At 39.3% G+C, this 21,817-nt stretch overlaps 1 protein-coding gene across 9 annotated transcripts in view; it reads right to left on the reverse strand.

The window, feature by feature from the left end:
• Positions 1-1,214: 1,214 nt before the first annotated feature.
• Positions 1,215-21,817, reverse strand: part of CSNK1G3 (casein kinase 1 gamma 3) — a 53,428-nt gene continuing 32,825 nt past the window's right edge. For 2 of the 9 annotated variants that reach the window (XM_083404165.1, XM_083404166.1), the window contains 5 exons: positions 20,938-21,033; positions 18,779-18,874; positions 11,917-12,023; positions 10,910-10,933; positions 1,215-3,506 (listed from right to left, as the gene is read on the reverse strand). In XM_083404165.1, the coding sequence (XP_083260291.1) occupies positions 3,452-3,506; positions 10,910-10,933; positions 11,917-12,023; positions 18,779-18,874; positions 20,938-21,033 (378 nt within the window). In that variant the 3' untranslated portion in view covers positions 1,215-3,451. The remainder of the gene's footprint in view (positions 3,507-10,909; positions 10,934-11,916; positions 12,024-18,778; positions 18,875-20,937; positions 21,034-21,817) is intronic. The other 7 variants (XM_083404168.1, XM_083404169.1, XM_083404171.1 and 4 more) reach the window with 5 other exon arrangements.

Raw genomic sequence — 21,817 nt, forward strand, 5'->3', positions numbered from 1 at the left:
AGTCTGCTATTTTCTTGAAAGACCTTTAGACCCCTAAAAAAAAATTTGTTGTTACTACTACCCACCCTTCACCAGGTGAATCACCCCATCCAACAGAAAAAAAACTGCCACATGCAATGTAAAACCATGATTATGTTTAACAAATCACAAGTTAACCGTGAGTTGCTCTACAGATAATCAAGCCATGGCTTGTTTCTATGAAGTGTGGTTCGTTTTCATCTGCTTTTGCCTCACGCCTTTGTAGTTTGGTGAGCTTCTGTGGTGGGGTCAAATAAACCATGGTGATATGTAATGTCAAGCCAGCAAAACAAAACAATGTTCTAAGACAACATACCAAAATTTCAGATACTGGTTTGTAAACAAATCAGAGTTGAACTGATGGGCAGGGTTCATACTATACTAAGCTATAGTTTAATAAAACATGGTTTAGCATTATGTGCAAACCAGGCAAGTTGGAGATATCCAACATTGGGCATACTCAGAGTAGGCCCATTCAGTGAGTCTACTCTATGCCTAATGTTGGATATCATCCAGATATATACTAGCTATCCTTAGTTCAGTCACTTCTATTTGCCAGTTAAATCAATTAATCACTATTAAACAAAAAAATTGCCTTTATCAATTATTTTTTACATTACCATATATTAGCTATGAGTTTTATGTACTTTGTCAAACTAATACAGGTTTGACCAAGTCTAAACAAATGTGCTGCTAAGCCAGGCTTCCTCAGCCTCAGCCCTCCAAATGTTTTTTGGCCTACAACTCCCATGATCCCTAGCTAGCAGAACAAGCGGCCAGGGATGATGGGAATTGTAGTCTCGAAACATCTGGAGGGCCAAGGTTGAAGAAGCCTGCACTAAGCTAAACAGAATCAGAGATAGAAAACGGCCATAATGCATGGACAATGGCACACCTTCACCTTGGTAAGAAATAAATTTTGCAAGCCTAGGTTAGATACATTACTGCATATCTGAAGTTGTTAAAAACTAGAGTACCGTCAGTAATTACTTTCAGCTTGGTATTTGAAGTAGCAGTACATGCCACTGCAAGCCTGTATCTGCAATGGAGTCATGAAATATGCCTATTGATTCTTTTCATAGTTGTGTACAGACTTTAAATTTAAAATGTTTAGTGGTAGTGGATATAGGCCAGTTGTCCCTTGTAGTCCCTTATCTTCACAGTTTCAATGCTGTGGAAAAGATGGAAGAGACAAGTAAAAAAACTACCTTTATTTTTTTCTTCTTCATCTGTTACATATTTTTAAACAGGGATGTGTTTTATTATTCAGACATTCAGGCAATGTTGATTTCATTAGTTTAGACAGGGAAAAAGCATATAAATGCAAACATTGTTGGCTTAACCTGAACATAACTGCATAACTTACTACTGACCAGTTGTGTGTTGCGAGGACAAGGTCTTCCTTAGCATTAAAGTGGAGTACTTAAAAATATTGCTAAATAGCCATGACTAGATTCTGGTCTTTGCAGTAAACAAACAGGTTTTATATTTTTTTTAATCTTCAAGTCCATAATTGGATTATGTGTAAGGAGTTCAGATCATATAAACACTGTACAGGCCAAAGAAACCCTTGAAGATGAAATCGAACAGGTGTATGATAGGATACTGCATGTATTTACAAATATTATGAAGAAAAATTTGGTCAAATACTGCAAAGAAAGTGTTCACATTAGGATGGCTACCTTCTCAGCTCAAATAAGAATTAAAAACTCTCATTGGGAGTTTAAGACATTATCAATAATACAAACAGGTAGAGTGAAAACTTTCGACCAAGTAATATAGTCTATGTTTTAATAGGCCAGGTTCAAGCTTGTATACCAAGGATTTACTAAAGTCATTAACAGCAACAGTGACAAACAATGACCAGATCTGCACAATGTGTTCTTATGTGCACCTAATTTCAAGACAATGCACTGCACTTTTGGCTGTTAAGGGAAAAAAATAAATTACAAAACAATCCCTGTAAATGCAATAATGAATCCAAAGGTGTGCATTTATCGATTTTAATACACATTTTGAATGTTACCACAAGATATTAAAAATAAATAAGTATGCCCAAAGGCATGCACTGATAGACAAAGTTATTAAAAGTTAGCTCTAGGAGGCTCTTTTTAAAAGGAAACAAACCATTGAGTTTTGGTCAACAAATCTGTCTAGCCATTTCACTTCCTTTGCTCCATTCTCCACATGATGCTGGCAGCTAAACATGACAAAAGCACACCTCTGTCATTATGGCTTTAAATGAAACAATGGGGGGGCTGCCTTTTCTACTGAACAGTTCACTTGTTCATAATACAGGCACTTCAAGGAGCTATGAGGAAAGTACCTGACCAAGGCTATTAACTGTTTCTTAGTGTCGCAATATTTCACCAAAGCGTAAGAAAGTTCCAGGAACCCCCGGCTGTGATCAGGAACTAAGGGCTAGCATTCATTAAAGGCAGTATTACATCCAATCCATTTCTTTTCTTAAATCAAATAGCAAAATAATTTACAAACAGACCTAAATTTTGTTACATGGCACATCCAGACCTTCACCTTGAAACTTGTTATTCAGCACTAGCTTTTGATTAAATTTTTTTTTAATGTATTCCCCGATTCATGTTCACAGTTATTTCCTTGTAGTGTGTTTTTTCATAACTCCTAAGCATCTTTCTGTTGAAGTTTCAGCCTTTGTGTCGGACATAACTGGAAGCACAACTTGCATTATACAAACATTATTTCTGTACAAGCACTATTGTCACTTCTACTACACTGCATTTCAATTAGAGGCACAACAAAAGCTGAGTTTTAAATCCAGATTTTACCAACAGTGATTCACCTGCTCCCCTAGAAACCACAGCACAGACTTTTGGCATCAGAGGACTCCTTCTCTTGCTTCTGTCTCAGTACCACTGGGCAGTGACTGTACCATGTTTTCTGATAGGATTTAATGGTAACAATTTTGCAAATGCAGTACCTTCAAAGCAATGGGGGAGGGGGAAATCAATGCTAGTGTTACTGACAAAAGAAATCTTAAAGCAAGACGTATTTCAAATGTTTGGGTAGTTATGCTTTCATGTCCATTGTCCTCTGAAAAATCACCTGCTTTCGGTATGGCATCAGAAAAACCTCAGCACATGCCAGGTTTATGAAATATCTGGTCTTCAGCTAATCACTGCTAATGTTTTCTATGACAGTTTAGTTTTGCTGGAGGAAAGAGCAGCATTTTTTCCCCATTGGTCCAGTATCTTAGTGGTCAAATATATACTCATGTGGACACAGATTTAAAGCTTCCAGAAGAGATGATCCAAACTAAGTATGTTGAACCACCAAATCAAAGCAAATATGAGGACCTTCTCATTGAAACAGGGGTGCCAGAAAAACGTGTGGTCACTAATCACGATATAGCAGATGAGCAAGTAAGTAATTCCCCATGGTCTGCCTTCTTCCAAAGTCATTTGTGACGCTGAATGGTTTTCCTTTTCCTTCGCTTGAAAAAACAGCAGCACCTGCAATTGTGAAATGAAAATGGTCTTACATGCAGAACAAGGCATCTCTGATATAAATATCATGCTGATCTAAATACAGTTAAGAAAATTAAGCCAGTTCAAAGCAGGTTAAAGACAAATCACATCAACTTATAGGGAAATAAGTGTAATAAAGCAGACTTCTAAAACATTTCATCATCTGATATCTATGCAGATGGTGCAATGAAGGTGGTATAGTTATGTGGAATCAACATCTATGGGGGGGAAATAAGCACAACACAAGACAACAGATCCCTGTACGTTGGTTTCATTAGCTACTAACAAACAGTATATGAACTAGGCATGGCAATGTTTGAACATAAATCTGTAGTCATCAGTGGGCATATTTTGTGTGGCTTTGGGGGCTGGTTTATCTGTTGTTATTTTTTAAGCATGTGATGCCGTTGAATCTTTTGCTTTTGACATAAGCAACATGTGTCTGAATCAAGAGAATGGCTTCACTTTTTAAGGTTTTGTTTATATAGTGAAGAATTACTTATATAGCCTCTTTTACCATTTGACAGTGTTAATGCCATCAGTAAGTGATAAATGTTGACAGTTACACTATAGCACTATGGGTAGCCAAACAGGAAAGAGAGGTGGTGGATGTTTGGACCAGTTTATTCACTGGTGTCATAACGTTCCATCCAACTGCTCTCAGGTCTTTATACAGGACATGGAGCAGGCCATGTCCCCGCTCTAGCAAAGGAATAGAGCAAGAATGTGTTCCTGCCTTTGTGAAAGCAACCAAGCGACTTAGGCATTAAAGTGTGAAATGTCAAAAGATGAACATTACAGCAAAATCCTGAATGTCTGAGTAAAACTGACACTGCTAACTTCTAAAACATTGCAAATTTGCCCCATGTCCATTCAGTATTCTTTAACAACAACATAGAACTGTAACTGCACCCTGTAGTATGCTGCAAAATAAGTCCCAGGATGACAAGCAGAAATCCCCTTTTCCCCTTTCAACAGCCTGTATGTGGACTATGCTACAGAACATAAGGCCCAGTTCTAAGTATTAGAGAAAAGGCCACTGAAGACACAGTACGGTCTTAAGAGACACAGGTCGTACAACTGATCACACTCTCCCTTACTGAGTGTGAATTCCCTCTGTTCGCTTAAACTTGGCACCACCATTAATCAGGGTTCATGCTAACCCCAGTAAGGCCAGCAGAGGAAAGTGGGAGGCAAATTCACACTCAAGAAAAGCTGCTACCGGACAGTGTACTCAATGATGAACAAGAAGGTTCAAAGGGTAAAACAATGTATGATTTGCATACATTACATGATTTGCATTCAAGGATCACAGGGTGGCTTACAATATAAAAACACAAAAAAATACATACCATCGTAACTAAGAAAAACACCACCCATCACAGTTTAAAAGGCCATAGACTGTTTAATTAGCCAAAGGCCTGGAAGAGGAATGTTTTTGCCTAAAGATATGTAACAAGGTTGCCAGGAGAGCATCTCTGAGGAGAGTATCCCCTAAAAGAGGAGCCACCACAGAAAATGCCCATTCTCCTGTTGTTGGCCTCCAGAGCTCTTGCAGAGAAGGCACACAATGAAGGGCCTTATAAGATGGTTGCCGGATCCAGGATGGTTCATATGAGAGGCAGTCCTAGAGGTATTGTGTTCCTCAGCTGTTTAAGGCTTTCTAGGTCAAAACCAGCACTTTGAATTGGGCCTGGAAAGTAATTTATAGTGCAGTCGGATCAGCAACTTGGCTGCTGAATTCTGCACCAATTAAAGTTTCTGAACTGCCTTCAGAGCCAGCTCCATGTATAACACATTGCGGTAATCTAACCTAGAGGTTAACAGAAGTTAAGCTATCCCTGTGTCCAGATAGGGGCATAGCTGGGGCACTAGGCAAAGCTGGTGGAAGGCACTCTGCGCCACCAAGACCACTTGAGCTTCACACGACAGCAATCGATCCAGGAGTACTCCCAAACAGTGTACCAGCTCCTTCAGAGGAAGTGTAATCCCATCCATCCAATCTAGGGAACCACCCATTAACAGTGCCTCAGTCTTGTCATGCTAAAATGACAGTCAATTTTGGAAGGCTTGCTTGAATGAAGATATTATGCAAATCCAAAAATGATTAACTTTGGATATATTAATAGTAGCCCGATTTCTGATTATAGCCAACTGAAAATAGGCTCAACCCCAACCATATCAAAGGGGCTTAATAAAATCTGGGTGATTCTGAGAAGCATAATTCTATGTATTGTAAATTCAAACATTGTTTAACCTCAGTGGATTTGACTAATCTCTACTTTAAGTGGTTTAGTACTGTGTATTTTATTCCTGTTTTTTGTGTTTTGTTCTAATGTTTTATTTGTGACCTTGTGTGCATTTTTATTTTATTTTATTTGCTAGACCACCTTTGTTATTAGGTAACCTAAAAATAATCTAGTGAAATAAAAAAGTATGAGGAACAAGGAGGGCACACCAAGTTTGGGAAGGCTGATGTAAACAATTATCAAAACACATTACGATAAGAGTTGAAGAAATTGGTGCTAATACATAATTGTTTACATCAGCCTTCCCAAACTTGGTGTGCCCTCCTTGTTCCTCATATTTTTTTATTTCACTAGATTATTTTTAGGTTACCTAATATCCTCAACATCACCCTGTTTATTTGGACAAATACATATTTCATAAAACATTGCAACTGCTTTGTTTGCATTAAAAAGATATTCACACAACTGTAGAATAACAGTTGCAGCCAATGATATGCTCTTAACTATAAATGGTCACTAGAGGGCCTCGCTTTCCCATGTATAACACACAGTTACTATTCTGAGGCATTCTACTATCTATCCCCTTTGAGGCAGAAATTCCAAGTCTGTGAGAAAAGTAGATACATACTCATGACCTGTAACACAGAAGGCAGCATTTATAGTCTACATGAACTTATACTGCCCTAGTTCTAAAGGCTATAAAATGATTTAGGACTTAATTGCTTTGTGCAAACAGTAGTTAACTATTTTCAGGACCTTTGTTCTCACTGCAGGCAAATGCATGCAAAACTAAGCTGCCCTGTGCAATGTCATGGATCTATAATATAGCTGATTTAACAACTTGTCTGCTCCCCACCTACAAAGTAAAGTGTCAAATCTTGCCCAGGCTGAGAGCCAAGGCATGGGAAAGGAAATCTCCTTTTTCCTTAACATCTCTATATGTGACCTTTCCCATCATTTATTTTTAAGATGTGCCTGCACTTCAGGATTTTCCAGGTCTATTTTATAGGCTTTTAATTTCTCATTGCTTACATCAACTTTGGCTTTGGTTGTCTAATTGTTTTCAGGAGCTTTTCCTCCTCTCTTAGGCTTACAGTCATCAAGTTCTGCTGGGGTAACTCATCTGTTTCTTGGAAAGCATACTAACCTTTTAAACAACTACTACTGAATTTCTATATGCCTGGAAAACATGATTATTCCAGCCAAATGATGGGGGTGTGGAGATACAAATATGCATCAAAGAGCTGCAAAATAAAGCCACAAGCCAGGCTTATCTAGATGAGACAGCCTCAAAGTACTTTGCAGGAGTACAAAAACAGCTCAGTGAGGACTGTGCCTGCTCAGTGGGTGCAGAACACACTGCCTGTTGTAAAGAAGGTGGTCCTAAAAACATGGGGCAGGGAGAATGAAATATTCTGGAAGAGAGCATGGCTGACAGTAAACATGAATGAGAGCACTGCACACTGCAACATTTTATTGGTTTCACATGCCCCTTCTGTCTCTGATATTCAATTTGATATTTCCCACACCATTAAATAGCAGGCAGCAAACATTCCACTCCTATTCCTATGCCTCTAAGGCCTGGTCCAGGCCAATTCCCAACAAGAAGGCAATATTTGTAGAGAGCAACAAAAACAGACAGCATAGCTGAGGCTGAAGGGGGAAGCAGACCCCAGATGCACTCTTGGTGGCAGCTACTGATGCTCTTTTACCAGGCTTGTTGTCAGTAGTTGCCAAGGGACCAACCTCCTGACATGAACTCCAAGAAATGCCCAACCAGGCTGAATCCCGTTGCCAGGCCTACAACTGATTTTTTAAAAAAACCCCAAGGGAATTTCACAAAATACTCCAAAGTATTTAGAATTCCACCTGAAATATATGTTGTGTTTCAAGGTGACTTCCTTTCCAGGTGAACAGAAGTTTAGATACCGATTGTAAACTATGGTAGCCAAATTGATTTAGAGCTAAGAAAGCCAATCAAAAATTACTTATATTTTCCAAAGGACTCCAAGTGTGAATATTGAAATACTACAGAGACTATGATAACAGGGATAACAGTGGGTTGTTAGTAAGCTTATTTGTCCACTTACAACAAATGAAGGACACACATGCATACAGAATACTAGAAGGTATTCCAAGAAAGAAAACAAAGAGAGAGACAGATTTAGGAAGCAAAATTTTAAGAAAGGGCTACCTGGGGGGGGGGGGGGACCCTGAGAGGATGAAGTGAGAGCATAAAGAGCAACATTTGGTCCTTTGTCATTTCCTCCTCCTCACATGCAGAGCCACACACCTACGAATCTCCTATTTCCCACGTTTCCTCCCACTTTATCTCATGTAATTACTAATGGGTGGTGGAAAGGTACGGTGACAGACAGACAGGAGCAGGTGACTCAAATCAGTTACCAATCAAACTGCCAAGAAAAGGTCGGATTGAGCTAACAAATAGATGTAAAGATTGGCCAACATCTGCATCCTAATAGAAAAAGCAGCTAACCCACCTACCCAACTCCCTCCCCTTCCCCACTCTTCTCAGTACTGAGAAATGAAGGAAAGGATAGTAGCTGTCAGGAAGGCATGCTTCCTAGTACTGTAATATCATTCACCACTTCAAGGAAAAGGGCTACAACGTGGGGAAGGAACGCAGAACATGTGCATTTCTCCAGCATCTCAAATGAACTCCACCTCACTGCTCAGTCTCAGAGAGAATAAAGATGATGGACTATAGCTCAGAGTAGCTGTTTTGCATGCAAAACATCCTGGGTTCAATGCTCTGCAACACTAGGTAGGACTGGGAGCGATTCCTGCCTGAAACTCTGAGGAGTCACTGGCAGTCAATGTAGACAATATTGAGTTAGATGGACCAATGGCCTGACTCCTATGTTCCTTTCTAGCCTTCAGTTAATCTCTAAACTGGATCAATGCTTCTATAAGATACAGTGAAATTGCCTGGGAGGAGAGAGCTACTTTCATTAGTGAAAGGAAAACTGGTGGCTTAGGCTGTGAGGCTTTGAATCAGGGTGTCTGAATGAATTCAAGGCAATTTAACTCATGATTTGAATCAGCAAGAAGAGGAAGTAAGTATGAAGATGAAGCTTGCCGCTGATTCTGCATCAAAACAATGGTGTAAATCTGACAACTAAACTATGTTATTTTACAGTTAGTACTTTTACACTTTTCATTCTTACCACTAGACTTTGCATCCCTTTGCCACACAATATATGCATTGCAAAGGTTTTCTTTGTTTAGCCTAGAGACGGAATGCTTCTAAAATATTCTTATATAGTCTTTCTTATAACCAGCACTTGTTTAATACATTAATGGTGCAATCCCGTGGGCATTTCTCCCTATTGCACTTAGGCAGTAAGTAACCTGTTACTCAAGGAACTACCCTTTGCAGTTTGGGAGGGTTTTTTCCTAACTCCTCAGTGTTGGTGAGGTTTTTGGAACAATGTGAGAAGTTGATTCCTCCCCCCCCCCCCCAGCTGGTTTCCATTGATGTCTTCCAATCTAACTCTAGGACATAATCATAAACAATATCCAAGGTTATGGAAGGACTATACCTGCCACTGACTCTGCTGGCATTACAACCCCTATTTGCACAGGCATTAAAAAAATTTGCTAGCATTAGTTTGTTGTTTTAAAGAGTCCTGCTGACTACATAATGTATTTTTTTATGATTGAGCTACCATTAAGTTTGTTTTATTTGTTCTGCACAGCTCTTAGGTCATCTGTACTTTAATTGATTAGTAACCTGCCCTAAAATCTTGCTATAGGGCTGAATAAAAGTATATTAAATAAACAAATAAGGTGACGCAAAAGCTGTGGAACTGCACATGAACAATTTCCACATGTACACAATAGTTCACAGAGACTTGACATTACACAGTTCAAGAAGAAATGTTCTGTAGTCATTTGTACTTCCCACTACTGTTGACATCAACATGAGCAAGAGCCAGCATGAAGGAACTTCCCACATTCATCCCAGGTTTGTGCAAAGATAAAGCTAGCTGAGAGCTCATTTGTACTGAAAAGAGATGACTGCGATACCATATGTGATGCATGTAAGGATGTCATCAGTGACAGGATCTTTTCAGTCAGTGCAGCAATGCTTCTTTGCCTGCTCGTTCTGCACTGCATGGAAATTTTCCTAGGCAGGCGCAAAACTTTCACTTCAAATTGCAGCCAGAGGCACACTATTTTTGTGACAAGATTTTGCACAAAGTCTGATTATCATTCCCAGCTCTAGATAGGATATATTATTGGTCCATCCCTCAAAGAGTTTTGTTCTCTGAATGAGATGAAAAAAGCAGTGTTTTCACTTTTATGATTTATTTTATTTGCCATGACTATTGTGTACCTGACACCATGCTTGTTCTGCAGCTTTACACAGCTTTCATCAATGTATTTTAGGCTGTTGACCTCTACCAATATATTTATGTTCGCTTGTATATTTTTATAGCCCATGTTTAAACAAATACACTGGATTATGTTGTTTTAACCTTAATATGCCTCTAGAAAATGCCCCTATGTCTCCCAGTTGTCTGGTACAAATACCAAACAACAGAAGTTTGACAAGCTCTTCCACCACTTTAGAAAATCTGCCATTTAGTTACAGGGTTAGTAAATCAGTATGATAAAAATTAGCTTTGTGCACAGATTGCATTCAGCAATGAAATCAGGGAACACGCAAAAGTATGAATTTGAGAAATGCAAATGTACACAGGTTGAGCTATCAGTTAGCAAATAATTACCAATGACTAAACTTTCATAAATATCTGCTATAACTTAGTGGCAATAGTGCTTTAATTGTTTATGATGTTAGCACCTAAAAAAAATAGTCTGCCCTCTATAATGGCATACCAATAGGTAAACTACTGCATATAATCATTGACATTAAAACAAAAATTTAGAAGTATTAGATAAAAGTACACCAAGATTTGAAAAACAAGCAGAAACAGAAGCAGGCAAAAGTGCTCCTCGATAAGGTAGTAAGTTTCTCATGTTAAAAAAGACCAATAGCAAAAGCCATTAGAATTCATTTGTAATGGTTTTCCAATTGTACTTTGCTCTTGAGAGCTCTTTTGTTTTTAAAATGCTCTGGAGCCTTTTTCTGCCTGCCTGCACTTTAGAACTCACCACATGTTCAACACTTTCTGGCAGCTAATACAAAGAAAATACAAAGGGGAAAGAGAATCAGAATGCCATCCATTGTAAAAGTGCTGCATTTTGCATATAACACATAACACCGAAGTTATCAAGAACCAAAACGATATTTTACAGTACAACAAATGCACAAACTTTGCTTCTTTGCTATGCAATTTGCTTTGCAAAATTTTCAATGAGGGTATAATTATACCCTAAAAGTGTCCCATGCTCACATGCAGAGGGGTTCTTTTAGGTGTCAATAAAGCCCTATTCCTTTTACCACTACCACATCACTGGCGTATGAAGATCTTGAGTTATTTGGAGTTAAGAGAAAAGGGTACTTACATGGGTTTATGAAAAGATGCACCCACCTCCAATTTACTGTACTAATCAGGTGGAGGAAGGAAGAAATATGCTCTGTTGAGTCCCTAGAAAAGTGGCAATAGTGCTTTACTTCCCTAGAAAAGGGACTCAAGCTGCAGCCTTCCCTAGAGAATAGCTGCACTCATTTGCATTCTTTTGGGTAAGTAGTTTTGAGAGCTTTCTAAGTTAAAAAGTGACAAATACAAGCAACAATTGGATTTAAAGCACTTCGGCTCAACACGCACGGTCACATGTACCTTTGGGGGCCCTGTGATTTGAAAAGTTGCATCTAAAGCGCACCATGAATGCCCCTACTGGGTAGTACTATGACACTGCCCATTTTAAGCAACAGAAATCCCTCCCGTGTCAAGTATTTGTTCCCTCCAATCTGTCCTATCTTGAGAACTAGGTACTGAAAAACTAAAATGCTCCTATGCCTTGGAGGTTTTGTGGAAATAATAAAACCTCAATTTTTAACAAGTTTAAATGCAAAACTATTGAAGCAGTTTGTGATTTGCTAGTTAAAGTCATGAACTGAAAATAGTGGAAATTACACTTGAAAAGACAGACTAACTCACATATACCACAGTATGTAATGGTAACATAGCGATTATTTTGTATAAGATAATACGTACTTTGTTTCGTCCATTACTTCCACTTCTGTAGGGGCTGTGATGGGTGCATTTGAACGTCCTGCAGTAGGATCATCTGTATTGAGCTCTCCATTTGTTGAGCTTACAACCTGCAATTACAAGTATTTCCAAAAATCAGACACTAGTAAATGCCCATATTTGGTGCAATATTTGTTTCATAGCATGAGGAGCTGAAATTAGTATATTAATGCGTTACTTCTAGGTTATAACTATTTTTCCATTCAAGCCTCGTGCATAGTTTTACTAAACTTTCTCCAACTGCTTGTAGAAAAAGCCATCTACAAAAAAATTGACTAGTTAAAGGAGAAAAAAGTGAAGAACTACTATATTTAGCAATAAAGGATTTGCCGTAAAGTGCAACAGCTATTACTATGAAGTATAGCTTTAACTTCAAGCATTGGCAACATTCAGTGGCGCCTCCTGTGGCAACTTGTAAATGCCAGCTGAAAACTTTTCTATTCTGCCAGGCCTATGCAGGCAATGGTTTCCTGGTCTTTTTCCTGAACTTTATTGTTTTTTAACTTGTTTTAAACTTTGTGTGTTTTTATGTATTCTTGTTTCTACTGTTGTAAACTACTCTGATATACTTTTGTAATATAAGAGTATATAATTATTTTTTATAAATAAAATAAATTCTACAAAAGGGAGAATGAAGGCTTGTCCTATGAATGTCTTGTGAAGGGCCATTTTAATGAAGGTACATGCCCACAAAAACATAATGAATGTGATACCAAACACTCTTCAAGCCTTTTCTGCTTCTGAGTATACTTTCACCCTAATAAACAAGCGGTGAAATTTCTACCAAAGGGCGGAATTAAACATCACACTATACCAACTTCCTGTGTGTGCAAGAATTTCGCATGCCAGATGGAATGATCTCCTCTCTCCCTTTGTGTGTGCCATTCTCCCACCCCGCCATAACCAATTTCTAGGGCGCAGCGATGGGCCCCACTGTAAAAGCAGAAGTCCTTTTGCACAGGGCTTCCACTGGCAGGAAACGTTGTGTTAATCCCATCCATAACATCCAAACATCTGCTTTGCTTGCTACATGCCTCATGGTACTACCAAAGATCAGGAAAAAACTTTGGGGGGGGTGTATTTCAAGAAATAAAATTGATATAAACCTGAGTTGTTCCTTACAAAAACCACAAAGCATCAGCCAGTTTTCAGTCTTGCTGGCTACAGGGGTCTGTTTCACCAACACATTCTGTTGAGGGAATGCTCTTCATGAAACAGTACCCAACAGGACTGAACCTCACCACCCAGCTCATCATTAGCCATCACCTAGTTGATGGATAGAGAAATGGCAGGTCCAAGATTGGTCTGTGGACCAGCCCTAAAGTAACAGCAACTGGGAGTCTATAGTAAAGGTAAAGGGACCCCTGACCATTAGGTCCAGTCGCGGACAACTCTGGGGTTGCGGCGCTCATCACGCTTTATTGGCCGAGGGAGCCGGCGTACAGCTTCTGGGTCACGTGGCCAGCATGACTAAGCTGCTTCTGGCGAACCAGAGCAGTGCACGGAAACGCCATTTACCTTCCCACCGGAGCGGTACCTATTTATCTCCTTGCACTTTGACGTGCTTTTGAACTGCTAGGTTGGCAGGAACAGGGACCGAGCAATGGGAGCTCACCCCGACGTGGGGATTCGAACCGCCGACCTTCTGATCGGCAAGTCCTAGGCTCTGTGGTTTAACCCACAGCGCCACCCGCGTCCCACAAGGAAAGAAAATACAAGAAAAGAAAAGCCTATAGGCATGTCTAAAATATTTAGAAAAAACCCCAAGTGAAATCTGCCTCTCACAATAAATAAGATGTCTGGATAATTTGCTGGGGGGGGGGGGGAGAGAACCATTTTTAAAAAGACCTTTTATAAGTGTTTCAAGTTACTGCAACACAAGAACTGTGAAAGAGACAATTCATCAGAGCTATTCAGCTGACATTTTCAGGAACTAAGGCAAACTTTTGTAAAACAGGAATGTAGGAGGCTAGCTAGTGAAACACTAACAATGAACGGTATGTTTCTTCCAGAAATCAAAGCAAGTGAGAAAAATGGACAGTCAGAAGAATTTTCTTTTTTATGTCTCACATTGACAAGTCAAATAGTGTTAGACAACCAACAAATTTCTCCCCACAACTTGAATCATTCATTCGCTTTAATGGAAGCTAAATAGACAGAATAAAACTGAAGACAGATTTCCCAAAGCACCATAACCACATGTTTGAGACTTTCAAAAAACCCTAATCACTACCAACAGATGCTTTGCTATTCTGTACTTACTAAAATGATAGGTAAATGAGATCAGTGGACTATTTTGAATGCATAAGGTCAAGGCTAAAGCTTTCCATTTTAAGATGCTTTCAGGTGCTTTATAACCGCCGAAGTTAATAATGTAGGCCAATATCTTCCAACACGATAAAACTATTTTTGAGGCAACAGTACATACGGTCCACCCATTTACAAGAGTGAACACAAAGAACATTTTGCCACACAAGGCTGACCTGCTAGTGATGACGGCAGGTCCTCAGGTCGTAGGAGAAGGGATGTGTTCTGTTTAGAAGTGTACATTTCCATGAAAGCAGAACTAGGTTCCCATTCATAGTTCAAAGAGACAACCTATCTCATTGCTCTGGTACTGGGACCTGACCCTCTCATGCCAACTCTTGTGTTTGTTTAGCACTAGTAGCAAACAATACTGCTGTGCCAGTAAACAATGCTCTCTGCCCGATTCATCTGTGCTGCAAAGGAGATTATAAAGAATAGATTTGCTAACAGCCTCTTATGTAGAATCCTAAATGTTTGCATGTTGAACAAGCAAAAATACAGCACTATAAAAAGGTTACTGAAATCAAGTGGGATAGAACTGCATAGCTATACTCTATTTGCTGGAATAGGCTATTTTTTAGCTGCAAATGGCACAAGCCTCTCCTGCGCTGAAGTTAAACCAGAAGCACATAGGTTGCATGCTATTGGAAAGTAAAGGTAAAGGTACCCCTGCCCGTACGGGCCAGTCGTGACCACCTCTGGGGTTGCGCGCCTATCTCGCTTAAGAGGCCGGGGGCCAGCGCTATCCGAAGACACTTCTGGGTCACGTGGCCAGCGTGACGAAGCTGCTCTGGTGAGCATGCACCAGCGCAGCACACGGAAACGCCGTTTACCTATAAAGCGGTACCTATTTATCTACTTGCACTTAAGGGTGCTTTCGAACTGCTAGGTGGGCAGGAGCTGGGACCGAATGACGGGAGCTCACCCCGCCGCGGGGATTCGAACCGCCGACCATACAATCAGCAAGTCCTAGGCGCTGAGGTTTTACCCACAGCGCCACCCGTGTCCCCTATTGGAAAGTAGCCAAGATTAAAGTTTCAGGTGTCACTACGGAATTAGTTTACTTAAAAGTTTTACAGAAAACTTGTATTTGAGATCTCCCACAAGTTGCACATTTTTATTTCCATATTATGATTCATAATAGCTATTCACAACCTTAAACTCCAATTTTGGCTATGAACATTTTATTTGGAAACCCAACCTAACCACTCATTTCAGATGTTACATAACGAAAGATAAATACTCCAAGCTCAAACCTAAAATGGTTCAGTTTGTGTGAAGGTAAATTTATTTATTATCCAGGAACCCAAGAACACCCAAGAAGTTCACAAGGTGAGCTTTTGCAAACATAAGCAGCAAGCCCAACAAGATGTTAAATTTATGGGCTTAATTCTTTGTATGCTTTGTAGAAGGATCCTGTAGCAGTTTCTGGTAGTTGTAGTCAGGAATTGGAAACATCTAAGCCATTCAGGAACCTTCTTCAAAGCTCACAGCAACAGAACAGGACTTAAAATATGTCAATAAGTCATATCCAAGGAAATCTCCTTTTGTAATTTACTACCTAATTTGAGATGCCCCGAAAAATACAAACCATCGTGATTCAACATGGAATAAGGAGTGAATGGGATATCTTTTTAATTATTTGCTAGATTTATATTCCAGCTTGCCATAAAAAAATGTCCATGACAGCTAGAACTGAAAACACAGTAAGAACTTAAACCTAGACTTATTGCATTGCACCTACATATTTCAATGATTCTGATGTAGTCACATATCAGTTAGGGCACTATGACTGGACTAATTTCTATAAACAACCGCTATATAAGACTCCAAGCATGTATGGGGAAACTCACCAATTCACTGCACAAGCACACAAAATCCTGATGAAATGAATATCTTGAAGAATAGTGCTTATAACACATTTATATACCAAATCATTTATAGGAAGATCTGCCACAAAATATTGCAGAAACTTCAAGATTAACAACTTGCAATTTGTTCCTTTTCCATTAAAGCAGGTCACGGAGGTGTCAGACGACAGTGACAGTCATCTCATTCCCTATAATCACCATTACAACACTAGCTTAGTTCCCACCTTTGTCACTATGACTATAGCAGAGAACCACTTAACAGACTCTACTGAACAAAAGCAATGAGATCTCTATATAAATGCTAAGTCAAAATGATTCATTTGTACTACTGTGAGGAGTGAGAATGCTCTCACCAAAATTAACAGCAAAAATAAATGGTGGCATTTGGTGTTTTACAATGTCCTTCATGAAGATCAACAGTGCCTGACAGTTTACCAGTATCAGAAAAATACTCATGAGTGCACTTGTAAATTACAACAGACATCCCTTTTCTTTACACGGATATTCAACTCAGGGGTTTTTTTTTTTAAAAAAAAAACTTTCCTCTCAACAAGCCAGCTTTGGGATATTATTATTATTATAGTATTGGGTATGATAGTAGGTATTTTGGATTGGACTGATAGTTGCAATTCCCTCCTGGCAAGGGAAGTAGATCCATTTGGATGGGCAATCCTTAGAGACTGATGGAAACTATTCCTTCTGAGCTTCTTCTCTGGAGTTGTGCAGCCCTAGTGGCTCCTTGGTATTCTGAAGAGCTATGGGATAGGAAGCAAGCTGGATGACTAGAGTACAAGAGGTACAAGTCTCACCATGAAGCCAACCAAACGCCCATAATCATGCATACCATGTGGCAGTGCAAACAGCAAAGAAGTCACATTTCACAGCCTGCATTGCATCATCTAGTGGGCAGCAAGTTGAACTATCTTGCATGGTCTGGAGGTTACAGAAACAATGGCTGCTGTTAACAGACCGGTGACCATTTCAGTGACCAGAACTGACACTTTTACAAGCACCAAATAATGTTCATTTTGCACCTGCAAATAATAATTCACTTTGGAGCTTCCTGCCCATTGGCATTAGGAGGGTACCCACACTTTAATGTTTTCAGCAACTGCGGAAACCATTTTTGTTTAACTACGTCTACCAAACATGTAAATGTAACAAATATTTTAATCTGTTGTTTTGTTTTATAATGTGTATTTTAAAAACTGCTCATTTTATACTGGGGGGAAAATCAGGCTCTCTAATTTTTAACATCTGCTTTTATCATTCATTTTAATGCATATTTTATATTTTATGCAAACTGCTTGGAGATTTTGATGATTAAATGACAAATAACTTTTCTTAAATAGTCTCTGCCTGCTCACTGTGAACTACTGAATCCCAGTTCTGTCTCAACAGCCATTAAAATCGCTCAGTATGGGAAAAGCATTTCGCTTCTATTGTTGTCTAGTACTTGAGACAACAGCATGCTTTAGCTAATCGTGACTATGGCTGGACAAAAAAATGTCAGGAAAGTACCTTCTTTCTGTATCAGTGATTTGTAATTATCACAGCGTCATTCAATAATAAAAAGGAAGACCCTCAATTATCCTTGTATAAGCATTAGTGAAACAAAGTACAAGTGTTGGTAGGATTATGGGAACAGCAAGATTAACCAGTGGACCAATATGATTGCAATTAAGGAAGCAAGAGCTACTCAGGTCCTTATTTTAGATGGGAGAGCAGAATCTTAGAGAGCTTCCCATCTGCCACTCAATTTTCATGAGGAATTGGAAGCCCACTGAAAAGGGTCATTCTGTATTTACTGTGAGAAGATTGCTCAATGTTGTCATCAATACCACTAATACGAATTCAATCCCCCTGATATGATGGAGCGATAGATACACTTGCAATGAGAAAAAGCAAGAAGAGTATAGAATCACAAGCTACTTTTGAACACGCACTCCAATTCAGTGAAAGCCTTCCAAGTGGAAGATGTGAAGGAGATGCATGTGTTCAAACCTCAGCACTGAAATACCTTACATCCAGACCCTGAGCTAACAAAGGTCACTCCTGCAGCACCCATATACCACTTAAGAGTTCATTTGCTCTTGTGGCACTAGCATATCAGTTACATGAGGAAATGGAAAACGCAGCAGCCAGGCATCCCATTTCCTGGCTGTTTAACAAGAATCACCACTAAAAGAACCAACAGCACTAATAATCTGTTTGGGGTGGAAGGACATCTGCACAAGCATATTAGATATATAATAGCCTACTATACCAAAACTTATTCTTGGTGGCATAAAGCTTCTTTACGTACATTCCAGTAGTACAATATTTTGCAGATATTCTACAGTCCAAATTCATTTGGCCCCAATGTTATTTCTATCACTACCACTGAGTGTCATTCCATCTGTCAACTCAGTCAACTATACCAAACACTCCCCCCCCCAAAAAAAAATCCAGATGAGTATTTTTCTACAAGCATTTGTAGAAACGAAGTCAAATTTTGTGTGATCTTTTTCAGTATGGATATTACCACAAAAGGAGCGTGGTTACAAACTTGGTTATGAAGTAGAATTTTCAGCAGAAAACTACACACATTGCGTGTGTGTCCAAGGATATAAAGATGTGGAAATATTCATGCAAATAACAGAAAATACCTGTACCGAGCCACCATGTCTGTCAGCTGCTAGGTGAGCTCTCAAGTGATGGGGATTGGCCTGATGGGGGTCCCAAGCTGCCCTGTGGTCTGTCGACTGCCAGTTATACAATGCATTAAGCATGCATGGAAGAGGAGGAATAAGAACCCAGAACATATTAAACACATCATGCGGCTAATCAGCTGTTTTCTACATTAAAATAAAAAAATCACAGGAACACAAGGGCATCTATGCACATGTAGCATTATGCATACATATGTATTTGAATACAGAAAGACACATGTTTAAAGTTTTTTTAATATATACAGAAAGTAAGTAATTGAAAATGTTCAACAAAAACTTCAAACATGAAACCCCATGCAGAATAGGAATACTTGGGGACATTTGGGGCAGGATAAACTGTGCTTTCTAAAAAGCTCACTTGAATGAGTCATTCTTAAAAACAGAGATCTACAGTACTTCCATAGCATGCACACTCAATACAATACAGATTGTCATAGATACATTGAATATTTGAAAGCTAAAATTTAAACCTGCCAAAACTGTTTAATCCAAAGTTTAAAGCAGAAGTTAACATGAGAAACTTAATGCGGTGGTGTTTACACTAATGTGCCATTTAATTTTTCTATACAAAATGTAAGAATAAAATGAAATTATTTTGACAGATCCACATTTTTACTTGTGTGTCAAGTCTATTAAGTACACTGAGTCTCGAGCCAGGCTGCACAAATTTACTCATTTTATAGACACAAGTTACTCTCAATTTACTTTTATCCTTAGGCTTGGGAAAAAACTATCTGTCCTGCTGAGGGAAATCATAGAATAGATGTAACCAGGCCAGGCTGCTACCACTAGCTTTGGTTCAAAAGATACTGGCAACTTTGAGCTACAGTTAATATTTGATAGCATATGTATTCTTAATCAGCCCTTGTTGTAAAGATAATAATATAATTCAAATAAAAATGACAGCCACTTCAAGAAATACAAAATATGTGGGGACAAATTCAGTGTAAGGCTAAGCAGATTGCTCCACTAGAGCACACACTTCTGATTGCCTGACGGAACAATCTGCCCTCTCTTCCCCACATGCAGTGTTCCAAGATTTCTTTAGGGGGAGGTGGATGCCCCATTGAGTTAGCTAGCATGGGCCTCCCCAGCAGGGTTTGTTAGCTGAATCCCACCCACAAACTCTAGAGAACTCCGTGAACTATGGGCAAACACTGAACCAATTGTTTCAGGAACAGCTATAAAATTATACTATACACCTCAACACTTGGATGCTTTTGGTCACGGCAGCAACTCCAATCTCAATTAGAATTTTTACCAACAAGCAGCAAGTATTATTCCTGAGCTAGAACCATTCCCCATCTGTATGTTTGACTTCTACAGAGCTCTTGCTAAGAAAAGATAGCTAGCAATGAGAGCACAGGGAAATCTAGACATTCCAAAACCTTTGCTCACACCTGAAGTTCAAGCTGTGTCTAAAGACTTCATATCATTCTTAAAAGAAGCTACATTCTGGAGACTGGCAAGAAAGCAACCTTCAACAACAAAAATGGATCAGGGACAGGTGAAAGGCAATGTGTGCCCTCCTTCCAGGCCCTCTAGGCAAAATTCTCCTCGCCCCTGGATTTAAAACATGGTTATCATTACACAGGTAAATAACAGTAACCACAGAGGACTAACCAGAGTTCCCTCTAAATCAAATTTTAAAACTGAGTTTGATGCTGGCTTCAAATCCTATTTTAATAGGAAGCCTTGTTAACCATAGCAATAGTTTAAGTCAGCGCTGATGTAATGATTAACCATGGTGAAAGCAGGTAAGAAAATTCAATCTGAAAAAGAGGCTGGTGTGGAGGGATAATGATCCGATATGCACTATCTTTGAAGCAGCTCTTCAATATGCCTCCACTGATCCAGGAAGTCTCTCTCTCACTTCCTTTTTCTCTCCCTCCCTCATGCTGACACATAAACCTAACTACATAATAAAGCACTGAACAGTGCATACAGAATTACATACGGAGAGTATATTTATTTAAAGAATCAAAAGCCTCGTATGAATAAATACTGTACTAAGAAAACAAGATCTGTTTTACTGGAAGCATGAACTAAAGCAAAACTATGACAGTACAAATGGCACACGTTGACCGACAGCATACCTGATTTTTCGACTGTTGCATCTTATCTCTGTGAGGATGTGCTTCTCTGTTGGAAGATATTGCAGGATCCGAATGGATTGAACCCACTGGCGTAGGCTACAAACAATACATTATGTTGAATACTGGCAATATAACATAGTAGGTTTCAAAGTTACCAGCATATATTTTGGAAAACTGAGTGAAAGGGCATCTTAAGTTTCATGATATTAAGTCAGTCACAAGCCTTGAAGCCTTCGGTAAGAAAGAATTACTATCACACAGAGGTTTTGTAAGCTAGTGGCATTAATATATGTGAGTAAGAAGGCTAGTTACTTTGTGGACCCACCTGCAAGACTAATGTGAGGTTAAAGTATCCTTTTTTACCCTTTCAGGACACATATCCTTCCAAGCCAACTTACACAAGCAGCAGAAATGCACACTTGGAGAAGAGGGGGGCACAACAAGCAACCTCAGCATATCTCAAGGTTCTACCCCATGGGGCAGCTGAGAAGTAGGGAGAAACGGACAGTCCAGCTGGAACAGAAAAAGCTCCTGATGTCTTTTTCTCTTCTCTGGAAGCGTTCCCACAGGGCAATTAATGGAAGATGGCAAGGAGCGGGAGATATTGGGGGGGGGGCAGTTCAACTAGAGCAGGTTTTCAAAACATCAGAAGTACACTTCCATTACACAGTTTAAACTTATTACCAGGAAGTAAAACACAGCATTTTACTGGAAGGCTAAATGTAGGTTATCTTGATAGTTGCTTCAGTTAATGTCCTACATCAGAAAATGTAGCAAGTGTAGCAAGAGGCATCTAACAACTAGCAAGTTACACTTGCCATTTAACCCTATCTGAATTTTGTGGATTTAACATATTGTGAACACTGTGGCTTATGAGAAC

This window comes from Podarcis tiliguerta, assembly GCF_965153285.1.
Source record: "Podarcis tiliguerta genome assembly, chromosome: 11".
Lineage (NCBI taxonomy): Eukaryota > Metazoa > Chordata > Lepidosauria > Squamata > Lacertidae > Podarcis > Podarcis tiliguerta.